This window comes from Haplochromis burtoni, unplaced genomic scaffold (assembly GCF_018398535.1).
Source record: "Haplochromis burtoni strain Fernald_Lab_line unplaced genomic scaffold, NCSU_Asbu1 Contig_25, whole genome shotgun sequence".
NCBI classification, from domain to species: domain Eukaryota; kingdom Metazoa; phylum Chordata; class Actinopteri; order Cichliformes; family Cichlidae; genus Haplochromis; species Haplochromis burtoni.
The window spans coordinates 3,379,641-3,398,269 of record NW_024582386.1 but is presented as its reverse complement, the minus strand read 5'-3'; the positions used below and the strand labels follow the sequence as shown (position 1 = coordinate 3,398,269).

General features: G+C 41.1%; 1 protein-coding gene across 1 annotated transcript; it reads left to right on the top strand.

The window, feature by feature from the left end:
- The first annotated feature begins 678 nt into the window (after positions 1-678).
- LOC102297658 (zinc finger protein 385D) lies at positions 679-18,560 on the top strand. The gene is made up of 8 exons (XM_005917405.3): positions 679-987; positions 3,112-3,218; positions 10,075-10,182; positions 10,711-10,873; positions 12,331-12,579; positions 12,666-12,847; positions 14,590-14,691; positions 15,033-18,560. The coding sequence occupies exons 1-8, from the start codon at positions 978-980 to the stop codon at positions 15,273-15,275; spliced, it is 1,164 nt and encodes a 387-aa protein (XP_005917467.1). The 5' UTR covers positions 679-977; the 3' UTR covers positions 15,276-18,560.
- The last annotated feature ends 69 nt before the right edge of the window (positions 18,561-18,629 follow it).

Here is an 18,629-nt window from a genome sequence, read left to right as displayed (position 1 = left end):
GTGTGTGTGTGTGTGTGTGTGTGTGTGTGTGTGTGTGTGTGTGTGTGTGTGTAGTTTCAGGACAGCACTTGTTGAACTGACAGCCTTCCTGAGATAAGTCTCCCTAGAGTTTTTGGATTGTGGGAAAACACATGTTGTTGTCCACTTTATTGGCACAGGGAGAAAACATGTTTGGGCTCGAGGACAAGAAAGTCAGTCTGCCAAAAGATACAGTACATCTGAGCTCTCCAAGCATTTGCGGGTGCATGCAAGTCAGAAAGACAGACAGGAGCGATCCATGTTCTTTTTAAGGATGAATGATTATAGAATTTGCAAGCTCACATTAAAGTGTGCTTGCACGTATGTGTGGCAGACTGTGATGTTTTCACCTACTGTATGTGTCCGTGTGCAGTTTCCTCTCCATGGAGCGAAAGGATGCATCTAAAAATACCATAGGCCCGAGAGGAAAAGGAGGATGGGAAAGCACTTACCAAAGCAATAAGTGGAACACAGGTCTCTCCTTTCCTTTCCCGTGCGCACCTTTCCCATGCACTTTTATTGTGGATGTGTCAACTAGAAGTTCAAATTAAACCTAAATAATTTCTGTTGTTCCAACGAGTTAAAAATGTGCCTGTTGGTTTGTGGATGCTGGCACTGAGGGTGCAGTGGTGTGTGTGGGGGCTACACAAATCCTGGGTGGTAATGTGTACCAATTAAGGTAATTTCCGGGTATTTGCCAAATTAAAACCAGACTTCTGGGAGATGTAGATACACGGACAGATTTCTACACGGATTGTGTAAAGATGAGGAGGAGGGGTGAGTAGTTGAGGAGGAGGAGGAGGAGGGAATCCAGATGGGAAGGAGCAGCATCGGCGCCGCAGGAAAGAAGGAGAGAGAGGGAGAGAGACTGGAGCAGAAGACACGAAGCCTCATCTCTGCTCGGAGATGAAAGACACTTTTATCACACACTGAACAATCGGATCTCACTTGGTACCGCAATGTATTTTGGTATGTAAACGAAGCTTTTTATTATTATTATTGTTGTTTTACATTAGTTTTTTAATAGGCTGGTAATAAGCGGAGTCACCTGTTGCTATGTTGGATTGGACGTGAGCTTCGTGAAGTCAGTCACCTGCACAGCGGTATATAGACAGAGGGACTCAGCGCACAGGTTATATCACGGTGTTTTTGACTTTAAAGTCCGTTTACGCAAAAATAAGTATCGAAAATATTAGTCTATGCATAAAAGAGATGCAAAAATATAGTAACAGCATGCTGAGAGAAGACAGAAGCTACTTTACTGCGTTTCTTAGATTTCATAACTTGCATTTTAAACGGGTTTCACGATTGGGCTGTTTGATTGCTTTTGATCGTTGCCTGCAAGTTATTGATTGTCACTCCGCTGCTCTTAACAGACTGCAGTCTGTCACGTGTTTCTCAAAGGCATAATAACTTCTTTGAAGTAATCCATCCCAAAAGCAAATCAGATCAATCACGCAACGTTGCGTGCGCGCACCCACACGTGCACCCTACAAGACTTTAGTCAGTTAATCAGAGTAATGGCAGAGCGGATGGGTGTGTTATGATTGTGATTGCGATGATTACACACGGTCCTAAATCAAACTGTAATCAAGCTGAGAGAACATGCAAACTATAGAAAATAAGGCTCTATAATCACTCAGCACAACAAACAAGACCCTTATCAGCCATGGCCTCAACATACTCGTGCACTGTTTTTCAGGTTGCATGTGCACTTATGTACGTGCTTGGCATATATTTGAGTTTGTTCTTGATTAGACACCCCCCCCCCCGTTTACCCAAAAAGTGTTTTGAAAGGGCTGATTGCTTGCTCGTGTGTGTAAAAAAAACCCTCTAAAATGATTTATTTGAGTAAATAATTTTAAAAGCAAAAAAAACAAAACAAAAAAAAAAAAAAAAAAAAAGAAAAATGAAACTGGGAAGGTTGTCAAGAAAATAATAGGCCGCATTTGTACCCAGCATAATTACAGCATACAATGCATCCCCCCAGCAAGAGGTAGAAGAATCCTGCATAGCCTTTATTTAGGCAAAGAACAAAAGTATGAAAAGCACAGTTTTACTCAAATTCTGCAGTTTTCTCTCTCTCTCTCTCTCTCTCTCTCTCTCTCTTTAAATTTATCTTTGCTACCCAAATTTAAGGCAAGTATCTCAAAATTTTGAATAAGTTAGATAAAGTTAGTTTCTCAGTTTTGAGTTATTTTCTTCAGATGGTTAGTTCTTGAAAATTTGAGCTAAATGAGCTAAATTTTTCACTTATGGATGACAAAAACAAAACATGTACAAGGGTTCAGTATCTTACACAAGGACACTTTGACATCCATTTCAATTCAATCTAGCACTAAATCACAACAACAGTTGCCTCAAAGCACATTTCATTGTCAGGACCCAACCATAATACAGAGAAAACTCCAGCAATCAGACCACCCTCTGTGAGCAAGCACTTGGTAACAGTGGGAAGGAAAAACTCCCTTTTAACAGGAAGAAACCTCCGGCAGAACCAGGTTCAGGGACGGGTGGCCATCTGCTGTTGCTAGAATGGAGATACTGACCACTGAGCCACTCTAAGAACTTAGGAAGTTGTACTTGATTACAGTTTACAGCAAAGTGGGTGTTTCAAAGCAACATAAGATGATTTATAGCTGTTCAGACAGAAGCTGTGCCTATTTAAGTAATTTCCAGGATCTGTGAGTGAGAGAAGACCACTAGGATCAAATATTGGTATATTTTTTCCAGTTAGAAAGCCCATGACAGCAAATTTCATGTTTTGGGCTACAATATAGCTGGACTGATCCCAAATGCACTCAAATTGGCTCAACATCTTATTTGAATTGAAAACATTAACACAAATGATGAAAAGCATTTTATGTAATAAGGTTTAAATTAAAATAAGACAAGACAAAGATGTAAGAAAGCATCAAAAATGTATCAAAACACTGCAAAAAGAGAAGTTTTTGAGCACAGAATGGTTCGCTCTGGTCTATTAGCTTTTATCATCATCATCATCATCATAAAGGTACCACCTCATCGCCATCGAGTCATTGCTCCATATGTTTATCTATCTGCCTGTCTCCTTCCTCCTGTGATGTCTCTCAGGTAATGTGTGCCACAGCACTCTGCCGCCGCTGGCTCGTCCCACGCTGGGCAGGACCCAGCCCTCTCCTGACCCGAAAGCCCTCCTCCTGCTGCCTGGATTCACTGACGTGAGTACTGTCAGTCATCGTAGCTGTCATGGCAACAAAGCTCTCACCACCTGCACTCTCATGCCTTTTATTATTATTATTATTATTATTATTATTATTATTATTATCAAAAGCAAAATTGTTCATTTTACCATACCAATGTTTTGCCTCAAGCGGAGGAGTTAATTTCGTGGAATAGTCTGCCTGCATGAAGTAAAATTTCAATGCACAGATGTATGAGCACGCTGCCTACACCTTTCCAAATATATCATCCCTAATGCAGAGAGCTGTGACATTTCCACACAACCTGGGGGGTGTGGAGCTGAATCCTTGGTATTCCTCCTGCAGAGCTTTTCTTAGAGCTGTCTGCCCCGGTGTTTGTGAAAGGTGAAGGTGGAGAGAACCAAGGCAGGCCAAGTCTAAGCCCAGAGGACTGTAGATGTGTCAGGCTGAGGGTTGATGTATGGTTTACACGGAAATCGTGTGATATCTCTTCGTATAATCCAAGGTGTTAAATACCTTGGCTGTGTCTATAAGAGTATGCTCATAACTCCATTGAGTCTGACCAAATAACTGCTCGGAAGCAGAGCTGACAATTGTGCTTTTGTTCCTCCCTCATCTTTACTCTTCTTTCCCATGATATGCTGTCAGATGTTTAGAAGATGTCTCAGAAGAGACACGTGAGGGTTCAAAAAGAGTGTATTTGTCTGCCTTTTGTGGCCTCTCACAGTGTAGCAGTTATTTTGCATGTGTGAGGGATTGTGTGTAGCGTCCGTCTCTTTGTCAAAAAGCCCATCTGCCACCCAGGGAGACACTGCGCTAGGTCTCGGCCCTCTTGCCTCCCATTTCACCTCGCTTTCATCCACCCCTTCCACTTTCTGTGTTGCTTGTGCTCCAACGCCCTCATCACTTCAGCTCTCTCTTCATATGTATTTTCCACTTTGTCCCCTGCTGTCATCTTTCCTCTCCCTCATCCTCTTGTGCGCTTTTTCTCCCTTTTGCAGCTTTCAGATCCACTTCACCTTCCTTTGAACTCCTCTGTTCACTACTAAATGTAAGGCACATAATAAGAAACTTAATATTACAATATTTGTTGCTATTGCTGGGTGACCTTAATATAGCACGGACAGAAAAATGTTTTTAAATATCTCACTCACTCTCCCTGCTGTCTTTTCCCTGTTTGTCTCTTTCTGTCATTTCTTTGATTTTACCCCATGTTCAACACATCTCCCAGTTGGCAGCCACAGAAATAGTGTAACACCTGTAAAAAGTGACTGAGCGCTACATTGTTCACTACTCTTAATGCTGAATGAGTAATGTTGGAGATTTAACTCCTTTTTTGGACAGCAAGGTTAGAGAAAGAGTATTGGCTAAAAACTTAAAATCCAGCATATCTCCACACTAAAAGCCCTCTTTGCCACCTCTGTAAACTTGAAATCTGCAATTAGCTACAGGCTATTATCTCAGTTAACTGCTAATCATTATCTCTGTAAAGTTTAAGAAAATAGTGACAATGTCAAAAACCCACATATAGTAATTTTACTGTCAGAAATGACGAGGAAAGCAGTGAATGCCCTCACTGATGATAAGAGAATTTGATATGTGGTTAAAATATTAGCTTCCCATTACATTTTAGCATTTACATTAGCTAATTAGCTTGCCATTATGTCAACAGTTCAATCATAACTGGCAGCCAATGTTTTTAATCGCTAATCTATTTAACAGATATTAATAGTGCTTAGTGATGTTTTGACAAAACTCTTGCTTGTTTCTTTGTCCTTGTTTCGCTTATAATTTCAACTGTTTAGCTATTTTTTTTAGCTTATAATTGATAACTTTTGATTCATAATGTTAGCTAGCTCCTCAACTGTTTAACTTTTCATTTTGTTTATTCCACTAACAGTTTATTATGTTATGCATTTTTTAATCTATACTGTTAAGTTACTAGAAACATTAAAAGAGAGTAGAAGTTGAGGGACTGTAGTTAGTAGCTAGTAGCTTCAATAGTTCATCCATATTGTGCGCTAACAGTTTCCAGAGTGAGGTCCTTTAACCCTTGTATGGTGTTCGGGTCTGTGAGACCCGTGTTCAGTTTTTTTCAAAAGAAAAATTAAACAATTAATTATTTTTTCACGTGTAAATGTGTTGTGTCTTTCCACTCACTCCACTTGATTATAACTGATTTATTTATAACATTTTATATAAAAGAAAAACGAGAAGCACATTAATTCATAAATGTGATCTAACAAAGGTAAAGGGAAAAAATTAACCATGTTTGCTGTTCATATGTCTTGTAATTGGGATGAAGTAAACATCTGTTGAGTAATTTAACATAAAATTGTTTGATAGTGTTAATTTGGAAAGCCAAAACTCTAGCGGGTCCACCAGACCCATGAACACTGGCTGAGTAACAAAAATACGAACACCACACAAGGGTTAAACAAATGTTTTGTTCGTTAGAAATATTTTTCAGACTCATCTATTCTTGATGTAAGCATTCACACCGACCATGTAATTTCACTGGATGTTTTGTAGCATTTATTTTTCCAAATCTGACCAATCACTGCATTTGGCAATATGTGCGCTCATAACTCAAATTAATACCAGTACTGAATGTATGTGAGATGGAAATATTAAAATATTCTATTATACCACAGACACACTGCTAGATGCTGCTCCGGGTCAATCGATTCTCTGAAATTATTTCTCTCCTTCCTCAAACTCTGCCCCAACTCTGCCAACAAGAGCTCAAACGGCCCCACTGAGATCCTGAAATATGTACGAAAGCAGTCGTGGTAAAGCTTCAACTCCTGGATCAAACCATAAAATTCTCCCTGCTGCTGTCTTTTTGTGAGAATTAGATGAACCCAGAATCTTAGTTTCCTACTTTCCTTGTTTAGAAACATCATGACCAATTCATCATTGCTTGATGGCCACTTCATTTTTTTCACTGTTTTTCGAGGCTGAATTGTGCGTATACGTTACACGGCTTGGATTGGAATTTTGGATTGGAAAATTTTAGCTTTAATTTTAGCTACCTCTACAATCTATTATCATTTGTTATGGAAGCTTGTTTCTGCCACTGGGAAAAAAATAATTGACATACAGAGATAATTTAAAATTTCTGATTATCTCAAAATTTCAACTTGCTCACTATCTCAAAATGTAACAAAAATCGAGATGTTAAGTTGAAATTCGAAGGTACAAACCTTAAATTTTGACTTTGGACAACAAACTAAAATTTTCTTCAGTGGCAGAAACAAACTAACGTAATTTATAAATGAAGTTTGGATATCTTTTTCTAATACTTATGTGTTAATTTTAGTTTTTCTTCTCAAATCTGTTCAGATGCACTTTAAAAAAAAAATTCAGAGCATTTTAATTTCTCTTTTGTCATTTTAGTTGAACTAATCCTGCTGTACTCCCTTTGGGTTATGCAGACATAATCTCATTTGTGAATCGCTGAACTCTTTCGGTTTTGCTGTCTTTATTAAATAAATTAAACCTCTGAGGTCCCCATATCCTTCAGTTGCTTTTGAGTGTTTGGAATGAGCTGAACGAAAATAAAATATCGTCTAGAACGTATTTTGTCAGAGAATTGTCTTGCTCCTCTGAATCGAACCTGTGGGTGTGAAGTAAGTGGGCACGCAGCTGAACTCTGACGGCCTGTGTTTTCTTCTGAAATGTGTCTCTTTATGTGTGGGTTCTTCGTGTGTGTGTATTTGTGTGTAAGCAGTGCATTCACTTGTGTGCTTTGGCCTCCATAAAACTGCACAGGAGTTTGTTTGGTGCCCACATGTGCGTTGTCATGACTACAGGGTTGCAGGCATGTGTGTGGATGCTTGTCGTGATTCAGGGACCCCTGCTTTTAAAACTTGGACTTCAGAAGCTTGGTTGGCTCGCATTCTTTTTATTTCTTTCTTTTTGGAAACAAAAAAAAAACAGATATTGTTTCCAAGAATAAGATAATTGAAATGACAAAGAGCCCAAAAGCAGCAGCTCATTCATCAGAACTCACTCCCTTTAGGTGTTTGACGTCAGACATTCACACATAGCTGTCATGCTGGTACACAGTGTAAATCCAGGAGCATTCATCATTATAAAGTTAGAAGTCTGCTTTACTTCACTTGGCCATATGTTTCAGCCATAACTGCCTCCCTGGAGCAGAGCATGTCTGACATGCTGACACCCTGTGTGCGAGGAGGTTTCTGGAGGGAATATGCTGGATGTGGTGGATGTGATGCCTTTATTTAGTGTACAATCCACTGAATGTACTGCTTTCATTTCTCTTCATGAGCTCACAGTGGCAGATTTGTTTCTGCATGTGATATATGTATTTGTGCGAGTGTTTGTGCAAAACAAAACTGAAGAGGCAATGAGTAAGAAGGGCAAACTGACTTTGCTGCAGGTGCTAGTCCATCGTAGTGCCGAGTGGGAGTGGAGGGTAAGAGGGTGACTCCACGGGGAGCCGGGAAGGTGACTTTGATCAGACGCAGGCGAAGGGAGAGGGTTCAGAGGTAAGCAGATGGAGGGGTGAAGTGAGGAACGTGTGATGGAAGGTCAGGAGGAGATACAGGAACCTTGGGGCTGTGGAGCAAGGAGGGAGCGAGCGGGCTGTTAGCTGATGTTAAACTGTTCGATCTCATTCACAGAAGCATAAAAAAGATGTCAAAAATACTCTCACATAAAGATGTTTGTCACACGTTACATGACAGACTTAGTCCTTTGCTTTGTTTCTTAAATTTCTACGACTTTTTGCATTTTACACATGATACACGTGATATATGTTTGTTTTTATGTAAGGTTGCTGGAGTTTTCTATAGACAAACAGCTGCAGGGAAACAGGGAGATAAGAGACTTGCGACTGCACAGATACATTCCAGTGTAGCAGCCCAGAGTGATGATCAAAGAAAAGTAGTGAGAACACACACACACAGACACGCACACCCAATGTTGAGTTTTTCACTTTTGAAGAACGCGTTCAGGTTTGGCTCTAAAGAAACAAGGTACATCTCCACTGCAGTGCTATACTGAGGGTTCTCTGGGGTTAGAGGACTAGCTGGCTGACCCATAAGAATGCATAAATTTTTACTTTTACCACTAACCAGATTTCCATAAAACCCCCACTCCACACTCCCCACTCCCTGCCCACTTTGGCTGCTTATATGGCCTCCTACATTTCATCTCAGGTAATAGTCTTGTTTTGCTCCACAAAGGCCAGTTGGGTTTTATTACACTGAGTAGTTTTGCTCATTACAGTTTCCAGCAATGTCCAGCAGTGCACAGTGTTGTGTGGTCAGATAATGGTATTGTGTTCACGCATATATGCAAAGGCATGGACAGGTTTACTGCCTCTCTCTTACACGCATAAATAAAAGTAGTCTGGGGGGGTGAAAAAGTCTGAAACTTCATTAGCTGATCTGCAGTACCAGGCAACACAAACATGATTATGCTGCACGCAATTTAAAGCTATTTAACTTAGTTTTCTTAATATGGTAATGGTTTCTCGCTGTTCAGTTGGAAAGACCATTTGCACGTTTGGTGTTATGAAGTCTTCCTGGAACAGGGCTGTGTGAGTAAAACTCTCACCCCTGCAGGTTTTAAAGGTGCCTGTAAAAGGTTTTGTGTTTTCTCTGTTATGGATAGCAAAGGCTGTGGCACATGGCTTCAAGGTGGTCTGAGTGGACTCCAACAGTGATGTGCAGAAAGAAGGGCAGGGCCATTTTACCACTGTGCAGCATCCCTTTTTATTTTAACAGTCTGTAAATGTCTGGGAACTGAGGAGAGTAGCTGCTGTTCAACAGTCCTCTGTGGGGTTTTTTGTCCATCCATCCATCCATCCATCCATCCATCCATCCATCCATCCATCCATCCATCCATCCATCCATCCTCCCTCCACTTCAGAAATTGTACAGAGATTTCTTCAGATTCTCTGAATCTTTTGATGATATTGTGCAATGTAGATAATGTGGTATTCAATCCCTTCACAATTTTACGTTGAGTAACACTGTTCTGAAATTACTCCTCAATTTGTGGACACATCTTTCAGCAGGTTGGTGCACCGCAGCCCAGTTTTAGAGTTTAGAAACTTTGTATCACTAAGATATCTCATGTTACTGGCTTATTGCCAGTTAACCCAATTACTAGCAAAAAGTTCCTCCAGCTGTTTCATTTTAGCACCACCTACTTTTCCAGCCTTTTCTTGCTCCTGTGCCAACTGTTTTGAGATCTGTTGCTATATTTTTCATGAAATACCAAATGTCTCAGTTTAACATTTGATGTGTTTTCTATATTGTGGTGTGAATAAAATACGTTAAACACAGTGCACTGAATTTTTCAGGATTGGCTTTGCTCTTCAGAGTGCTTATGGCCACAAGGGCAAAAAGCTTTACCACACGTGACCATTTGGAACATGTGGAGAAAACCTGTGGGCAGCAGACAAGTGCGTTATGCTGCAGAGTGGTGTGACAGGTTTCATATAAACATTTTGAATCCTGTTCTATCCCATGAAAACAGTTCAGTGTCAGTGTAATTAATCCCAGCTGAAATGACCAAACAGACGGCACTGTGAAAGCTTTTCTAAGTCACGTTACATCATGTCAGTCAAGATGATATGTTGGTATTTGTCTCGGGCAAGCCGAGGCAGCAGAGAGCACGTGGTTTGCTGTGTTGCTGATTTCACTGATAGATGTGTGAACATCAATATTGTTATGTTTATGGGCACCAACACCCTTAGTAGGTCCTAAAAGATAAAATTACCTGCTGATAGCATGACATTTAAAGAGGAGATCACTTTTTACTACCTAACTCAGTCAAGTCTGTTAGAGCATAATCCAAAACCAGTTCAGACATAACTTTTCACTTTTCCTTGTTGCAGATGGATCATATACATAAAGCTCTGATTGGCCCAGGCTTCGGGCTAACGTCACACTTAATAAGAAAGCCCAGTTCCTGCGGCGTCTGTCGTCTTAGATTCAACTCTGAGGTGGGCGATGCTGTGTGGGAAACACACGCTTTGTCAATAGTTTTTTGTCTTTCAGAGTGCGCTTGTTTTTCTCACACACACCCTTACATGACAGTTGAACCACAGAGAAGGCCTGCCCTTACACATGGCTGTCTTACTGGTTTTGAAGGTTTAAAGCTTTCTTACTTAATTACTGGGTCAAATGTGAACTCCCCTGATATTTGATCTCGGTAGAAAATTCATTTTGTATTATTTGTGCCATAGCATGACTCATAAGAAAGCAACTCAACAACTGCAAAGTACTGTCAGGTATTGTACGGAAATCTTTGTAAAAATGTGGAAAAAGTGCACATAGTGCTGCACTTATTTACTTTAACAACTTACCACTTGATTACTTACTACACTGGCAAAAGTAAGCAAGTCAGAGAATGATAGCTTTCTGCAGTATTTCCATTCATATTCAAGTCATGCATTGTTGTGTAAAGTAAAGATAGCCACTTTACTGCATGAAGCAAAATCTTTTTTTTTCTTTTGCTGTTGGGCATCAAGGCTCAGGCGTCCTCCCATTATACCGGCACGAAGCATGCGAAAAAGCTGTTAGCTCTGGACGCCCCAGATTCAAAGATCAGGACCTGTGAACCGGTCTCCAAGGAAACTGCAGTCCTGTTGTCATCGTGCTCACGGCCCTCCAGCTCTGACACAACATCAGGAGGTGAGTGCATTTCTGCAACCATGCATACACACATGTGCACAGACATCACGCGCATGACACCGTTAGCCATATGAACGCACGGCTCAGACCTTCTTTTCCTAGTCACGACCTTAACTCTTTGATGTGATAAACCACCTGCTGCTTTGGGTTGCACGGTGAAGTGATTAAAGGTTGGGCATTATCCTCTGCTTCTTCTTCGTGTCTACATTTTCTGACCTCATTCAGTGGTCTCCTGAGATCAAAAGAGCATTGAAAATGCGTTGAATATGATCTGTGGGTAGCTCTCCTCCACTATGTATGAGTGTACGTTTGCTCAAGGGCCTTGGGCACATGTGCGTCTGCAGGCATGCAAGTGTGGCGGCGTGTCAAAGCACAGACTCCTTTCCAGCGTTTGTTTATATTTGTGCCAGTGCTGATGTGCTACTTTTGCACATGCGTGGGCGTTTAAGGATTGAAAATAATGCATTTTGCCACAGCTAAAGAAGAAAGAGGTTGAAGAAATATTCTTGACAACGCCGACAGGAGAGTTTGTTTTCGAGAAAGTGAGAGGGTGAATGATCATTTCAAGAGTTTCGAGGAAGTGGATGAGAAGCAGGAGCGCTCTCTGAAGATTACTTTAGTGAGAGAGTGGGGAATCAGTGGTAACAAACAGACACCCACTCAGTGAGGCAGAGCTAATCATTGTTATTAACAGAGAGTGAATCCTTAAATCTGCACACGCTCCTCTGTGGGAAAGTGGGCACCACAAAAGATAACAGAGTCAAATCATCTCTATACAAAAGTGTCCGTTTAAGTGCCGCGAGGCAGAAACCCAGGAGAAATCATTGATTATTAGTGTGATTAGAGAGGTTGATGGAGCTCATAATCATGTGTAGCCTGCTGAGCTTTTATCTTTCTCTTATCATAAAGAATTCAGGAATTTCATAGAAGTGGAAAAATCTTCACGTTTGTCTTCCTTAGTCCTCATTGTTGCCAACAGGATTTTCCCTAATGCATTTTTTTTGGGGGGGAGGGGGGCTTTGAAGCTTCAGCAGTAATCAACAGAAACAATTCAAAGTTTCCCATCTGAATTTAATACCCCAACACTGTCTGACAAAATCACCACACGCATAAGTTTAAAAGCTTTAAGGTGCTGCTGCGCTGTGCCGCTCTGTGAACAGAGCACAGAGCGAGGGAGAGCGAGCCGTGGAGAGCAAGACCTCGTAGACTGAGATTCTTCACTGGCCATAAAAGTTGATAAATGTGTACTAAATCTAGAAATTATGTTGCTAAGATGGCTACAGTGTCTTAACTAAATCACCACAAATCCATTTATTTCTTCAGTCTACAGAAAAAAAATACACATTCAAGCAAGCACATTCAAATATCACAGTTAAGAACTGAATATCTACCCAGACGATGAATATCCAAACAGTCAAATATTAAAGTATAACCTTACTTTCCCCCCTTTGTTTTAGAGCCTTCATCGCTGAACCCTACCTCAGAAATGGCACCATCAACCAGTGGCTCCACTGAAACTGTGAAAGCACCTTCTGACCCTTCCTTGTCACCCATTTCAAGGACAACAGAGAAAGAGGCACCAAAAGATGGAGAGGCAGAAGCTCCAGGAGAGGAGACCGAAGAAGCAAAAGCTATACGTCTTCTGTACTGCTCTCTCTGCAAGGTGGCTGTCAACTCAGCCTCCCAGCTTCAGGCCCACAACAGTGGTGAGAGGCAGTCGCTGCCACGGCCAGACTTTGCCCACATGAAGCGTGTTTCTATACTTTGTTGATCTGACTTTATATCTGCTCAGGCACCAAGCACAAGACCATGCTCGAGGCCAGAAGTGGCGATGGAGCCATCAAATCCTTCCCCAGGATGGGGGTCAAAGGCAAGATGGCTGCACCATCTGAGTCATCGACAGGACTCCAGAATAAAACTTTCCACTGTGAGATCTGCGACGTGCACGTCAACTCTGAGACTCAGCTCAAACAGGTGATGCGTGCAATAAGTTTTTTATTTCATATTTATATCCTGTTCATAGCCTGTACATAGCTTGTACTCACTACAGCCTGTACATACTTATAGTTATAGAATATTCATAACATACTTCATACCGTGTACATTATAACATACCATAATAGACCCATTTCTGTAATATACTTACATATCTATATTATTGCTAATATATATTGTAATATATCTATATCATGGCTAAAGCACTTCTGTGTTTGACATTATATAGAATCTTAAAATGTTTTACCATGAAAGGTGGTTTATAGATTTTTAATACAAACATCAATTAATTACAATTACAACATGATTAATACAAAAAACTTTGTATATATATGTTGATATTCCGCTGCATTTGCTTTTACCTAAAAAAAACCCCAGAGATGCTTCATGAAAAACTACTCACATGATGAGAAATATACATGCACTTTGCTAGGTACTCCTTGCTAGTACCAGATTAGACTCGCTTTGTGTTTGGACCTGAATTGAATCTTCATGGCATAGATTCATAAAGCTGCAGGAAGCATTTTGGTTGGGTGCACAGTTGCTGCAGATTTTTCAGCTACACATCCATGATGCTAATTTCCCTTTTTACCACATCCCAAAAGTGTGCTTTTAGATTTTGATCTGGTGACTGTGGAGGTTGTTTGAGTACATTAAACTCTTGTCATGTCCAAGAAACCAGTTTGAGATGATTTGAGCTCCGCATACCTAAATGCACTCAGTTGCTGCCATGCGATTGGCTGATTAGATATTTATCTTAATGCACATTGCAATGCACAAGTGTCTGGTGGTCATTACAGGAATCACATGATATAATGTACAGCAAAACTTCAATTGTATGGTTTGAGGAAGAAAGCAAATTTATTTAATTAGATTTATCCAAGAAGTGATCCCTTGTTTTTCGCAGTAACACCATGCAATGACCTTATTTTATTGCACACTGATTGCCAGTAGTTGTTTTGTTCCTGCCCTCAGGGAGTGACCAATGGAAGGTAACATAAGAAAACTGACTGTTGCACTAACTTACTGGTTAGTTCCTCTTGTGCATGTAAAGTTATTAAAAGGTCAGCTGTCACACAGATTTGCTATTCAAAGAGTTCAGGAAGTACAAAGCCACCGCGATCCATCGTCACTTTATCCATCATGCATTAAAGACGGGAAACTCAGGGCCATGCAAATTTTATTCTCAATCACAGTGTGAACGGCTCACACCTATCGCTGCAGGTGAGTTAAAATCACAGATCCCTCAAGATAAAGAGCACAAAGCTACTAAGCCTTTGCTATTTCACTGAGCATTTGAATATGATGTTAGCATCTCTGTTCGTGATGTGAATGCATAGCGTTGGTCTTCACCGCCGACTGTTTAAAAGTTAACTTTGGCCAGGTGCTCATGAATATTTAGCAGCTTGCTGCTGATTGTGTGGCGCGTTGGCCACAGCCATCTGTTTGTGCTTGTCAGTCAAATTTTAAAAGATTTCCTAACCCGCCCCTCATAAATATTTGGAGTCTCAAATTCAGAGTCAACAAAATACAAACAGTCTGCCTGAATTGCCAAAAATAGGAGCTTTGATTCCTGCTTGCCTTTAATTTCTTTTTCACATTATTCAGATTACCAAGCATCACCTTCTTCTTTCACCCATGCCATCTTTCTGCTGCAGTCCGTGTCTGTGTGGGTTTCTTTTGCTGTGTGCTTATCTACGTGTCTCTTTCCTCGACTCCAGCACATCAGCAGCAGGAGACACAAGGACAGAGCGGCAGGTAAACCAGCCAAGCCTAAATTCAGCCCCTACACCCTCACCCAGCGTCACCAGAGTTTCCAGGCAGTGAGTACCATGTTATTGCTTGACTTACTTTCACCCCCTCATCATTGTGTTTGTGTACATGAGTTGATCCTCATGGGCTTCTTCCAGGAAGCTCCACTCCCTACTGCCAGTGAAACAAATAGTCAGCAATAGCTCAAGAATAATAAATTTTCTGAATTCTAACCCCTTGACATGATGAGTTGGACAAAAGGGCAGGATTTCACTGGAACAGAGAGTGGATTATTAATAAAAATGCCTGGTGATAAATGGAACAGCTTGTACTTTCCTACTTTAAACTGTTTAATTTTCCAGGAAAAACAATCAACTTGATACTACTTTGTCTGCCTGTCTTTCATCCTCAGATAAGGCTGACTTTACAAAAGAACCAAGATCTGACCAAGCCTCTGGCGTCTTGTGTCCTCCAGCGTCAGCTCTCTGTTGCCGCTGCTGCTGCCATGGCATCTTTGCCCCCATTCCCTCTCCCACCTGCATCAAACTCGAATCCCGCCCTGTTTCACAGTCAATCCCTCCCCCAGGCCCTGCTTCATCCGGCACCCGGACCCATCTGCACAACGCACACATCTGTTCTGTTTTCCCCCTACTGACCCGGCCGATGTCTCTATTGCTTCTGAACTACAGCTAAAAGCAGACATGAGGCCCGAACAAGATGTGATATAAGCCAGTGCCCTTTGTACTTCACATGCCAACAGACACCACGGGTGTCACGGACCAGAGTGGGTCAGATTGAGGTAGCAGATGGGCGAAAACAGAGTATTTTGAAATGTGAGAGAGTGTGTGAATGCTACCGGGTGCGTGGACAGACGTATTCATCACAGAAGTGCAAGTTTTTGCTTTATATTGTAGCACTTTTGCTAATAATCTTTGACGCATTAAAGAAATTCCCTCTCTCGAAATATATATATATATATATGTGTGTATATATATATATATATATATATAAAACAAAGATGCAGGATAGCGAACTTCCATGATGAATATATCTGTGTGTGTTTGTACGTGCACATGAATGCTATTCAGAGCATGCTTAATTATTACTTTCCAATTTAATAAAAAATTCCTGGGGACGCTCACATCAATTGCACAATGTTCCTACTTTTCTTTCTGTCTGAGGCTTAATGCATCCTCACGAGGTTATTGTGAAAATGCTCCAAAAATGTGCAATTTATCAAATAAATAAGTGCAATAACGATTCAAGTTCATGTCTTTGTCGGATGGAAATTTTAAGCATCAAAAAGATGAGAGCGTACCCAAGACAAAAAACATTTGACTTTCTCATTTCAACTCCTTGTGTACGTGTCTCCGTGTATGTGCCGGAATTGTTGACGCAGCCAGGTGTCGCCTCCTCTCCAGATCATAAATCTCAGTATCTGACTACGACTTAAGCTCAGTTAATCTCCTTTGATACTTAGCAGCACACAGAAAATTTTTCCTAGGTTTTTTTTGTTTCAGGTAAAAAGGACACATCCATGGCAGGATGTCTCCGAAGGCCCCTCCACATATCCTCCAGCTTCAATCTCTGAGATAAATCAGTGCAGGAATGTTACCGATGTTATTGTCTGTCTTTCTGATAAGGTTTACTACACTGCAGCTGCAAGCAATGTGGTCAGTTTGGTGCACTTAGTATGGATACAGTGAGTGTGTGTGTGTGCTGCAAGAGTACCCCTCGTCATATTTTCTTTCATCAGACACCAAACTGGATTAATTTGTTAGATGTTTTACTTCTGTCTCCTGCAGTTGCTCCAAAGCAAATAACCTTACCGGCCAGTTCGGAGAGTTATCATCCAATATGTCACTGCCTCCTGATTCTTCCCATTGTCACGGCAGTTAATATTATTATAAACTGCCTGGGTGATGACTGTGAACATCTGTGTGGGGGATGCTCAATTCTCCACACGCTATTGGAATTCAGACCTCCACTGGCCCCCTAACTGCCTGGCTCACTCCCTGGCCAGCCTTCACCGCCTTTTCTCCTTCACCTTTTGTCATCTTTCTTTGGTTATCTCACATGTTCACGTCTATGTTCTCCACCAGCTTTCTGGCAGGTGCACGTGCACACATAAACATATGTCAACAGTACAAAAGCCTAACTTGGCATCCAGGGAATTTTTTATTCTGTGCTACCTGGAATGACTACAAAAGTACAATGCAGAGCTATGCATGCCATGTGAAGGCTGCTTGCTGTTCATGTTCATAAAAAGGCTATAATAAGCTCTTGGCGTGTGAACGCAACCTTTTGACACATTTCAACTCAGTTCAAATAAGTAAGAACAAAGGAGGTTGTGTATACAATGAGTATGAGTGACAGGAATCACCATTCAAGCTTAAAATACTCGAGTTTTTCTTATTATTGTATTAGACCAGAGTTTGTTGAAAGAAGAGAAGCATACCTTGGTAAATTCACTGATTTGCTTCATAGCCTTTGAATCATAGAAGAAGACCAATCCTACTCTCATCTCTGTATGGAGGTGCCAGTATAGTTGTGTCTCCATCACACAATTCACCATTTTATGGGGTTATCGTGGATGTTTATCAGGACTCTGTGAAGGGAAATGTCTCACTTGGCAACAAAAACACACCTTGCACACAACACCTATTAAACAAAGTGCAGTTTTGACGCTTGAGTTTTTGCAACTCAGACCAACAAATGTGCTAATTGGTGAAGTTTAGAGACACAAGGATTTATTTGTGTAACAAAACCAACCGCACAGTCTACATGAAAGTGGACCTGTTGTGCTCGTTTCTAGCGCCGTATTTCTATTCTTGCATTCAACCAGAGAAACTTTGATCAAAATAAATAAATAAATAAATAAATAAATTCTGATTTGTGTAGTAAAAGCTCTGGATGCACACACCTCATTCACCTGCTATGTCAAACAAAACTTTTTAAGTTCTTATTACTTTAAGGCCACAGTTTTAATTGATTGGCTGCCCCTCTCAGTCAGAAGATTTAAACAGCAGGTGAGTGTGGTCTCTCTACTCAGAGGGTTAGTTAGCAGCCCTTCTCTATGACATCATGTAGTGCCAAGAGTAAAACAAGAGATTTAGGGGTGTTGCAGGGAATACTTACACACACACTGATCACATTATTTAAAAGACTGACCCTGTAACACTACAGATATGACTGGCCCACTTTAACATGGCATTTTCAGGGATCTGAATTTTCTTTTTTTCACCTATTATAAAAAAAAGAATTACGACAGGCCTGTTCAGAGACCTCATGGTATTTGACCAGGTGGTTAACAGCAATCTGTGGGCTTTAAATCCAGTCAAAGTATTGCACATCTAAAGGCTGGCACTCCTACACCACAAGACCTTTGCAAGCTGCCCTGTGGGAGCAATGTCTCTCCAGCTCGAGTGGGCAGACAAAAGGTGAGCAGGCTGAGAGGGCGCTGCAGCATAAGCACCATCTGTCTGGGTCAGCATACCTCCATGGCAATCTAGTGAGCACAAGTTAAAAGTTCAGACAAAGCCTTCAATTTGGCCTCTTGCTTAAGATGCATCTGTGGCTGTTGCAGCCCCAGACAGGATATGTTAGGTCCCTGCAAGGCTTTCCGGTCCTGTGGAGGCAGTGCAGCAGTATGGCATGGCGCAGCAGATCAGTAAAGGGAACGGATGTTGGCTGTGAAGTTAATGTCTCGGCAGGGTGTTCAAGAGCAGGCTGTAAGGCATAATGGCCAAGGTGCAACCCACTGAGAGCTGATTGTGTGTCTGGGGCCCGGTCCTGCTGTCGTCTGTGTTCAATGGGATGTGAGTGTGAAGGAGTGCTGCTGCAGTTATGTTTGTTAGTAGTGCAGCAGCTGGTTTTGCATCCATAGAAGGAAAACTGCTGGAATCCTTCTGCATTGCTGAAAGAAAGAAAGAAAGAAAGAAAGAAAGAAAGAAAGAAAGAAAGAAAGAAAGAAAGAAAGAAAGAAAGAAAGAAAGAAAGAAAGAAAGAA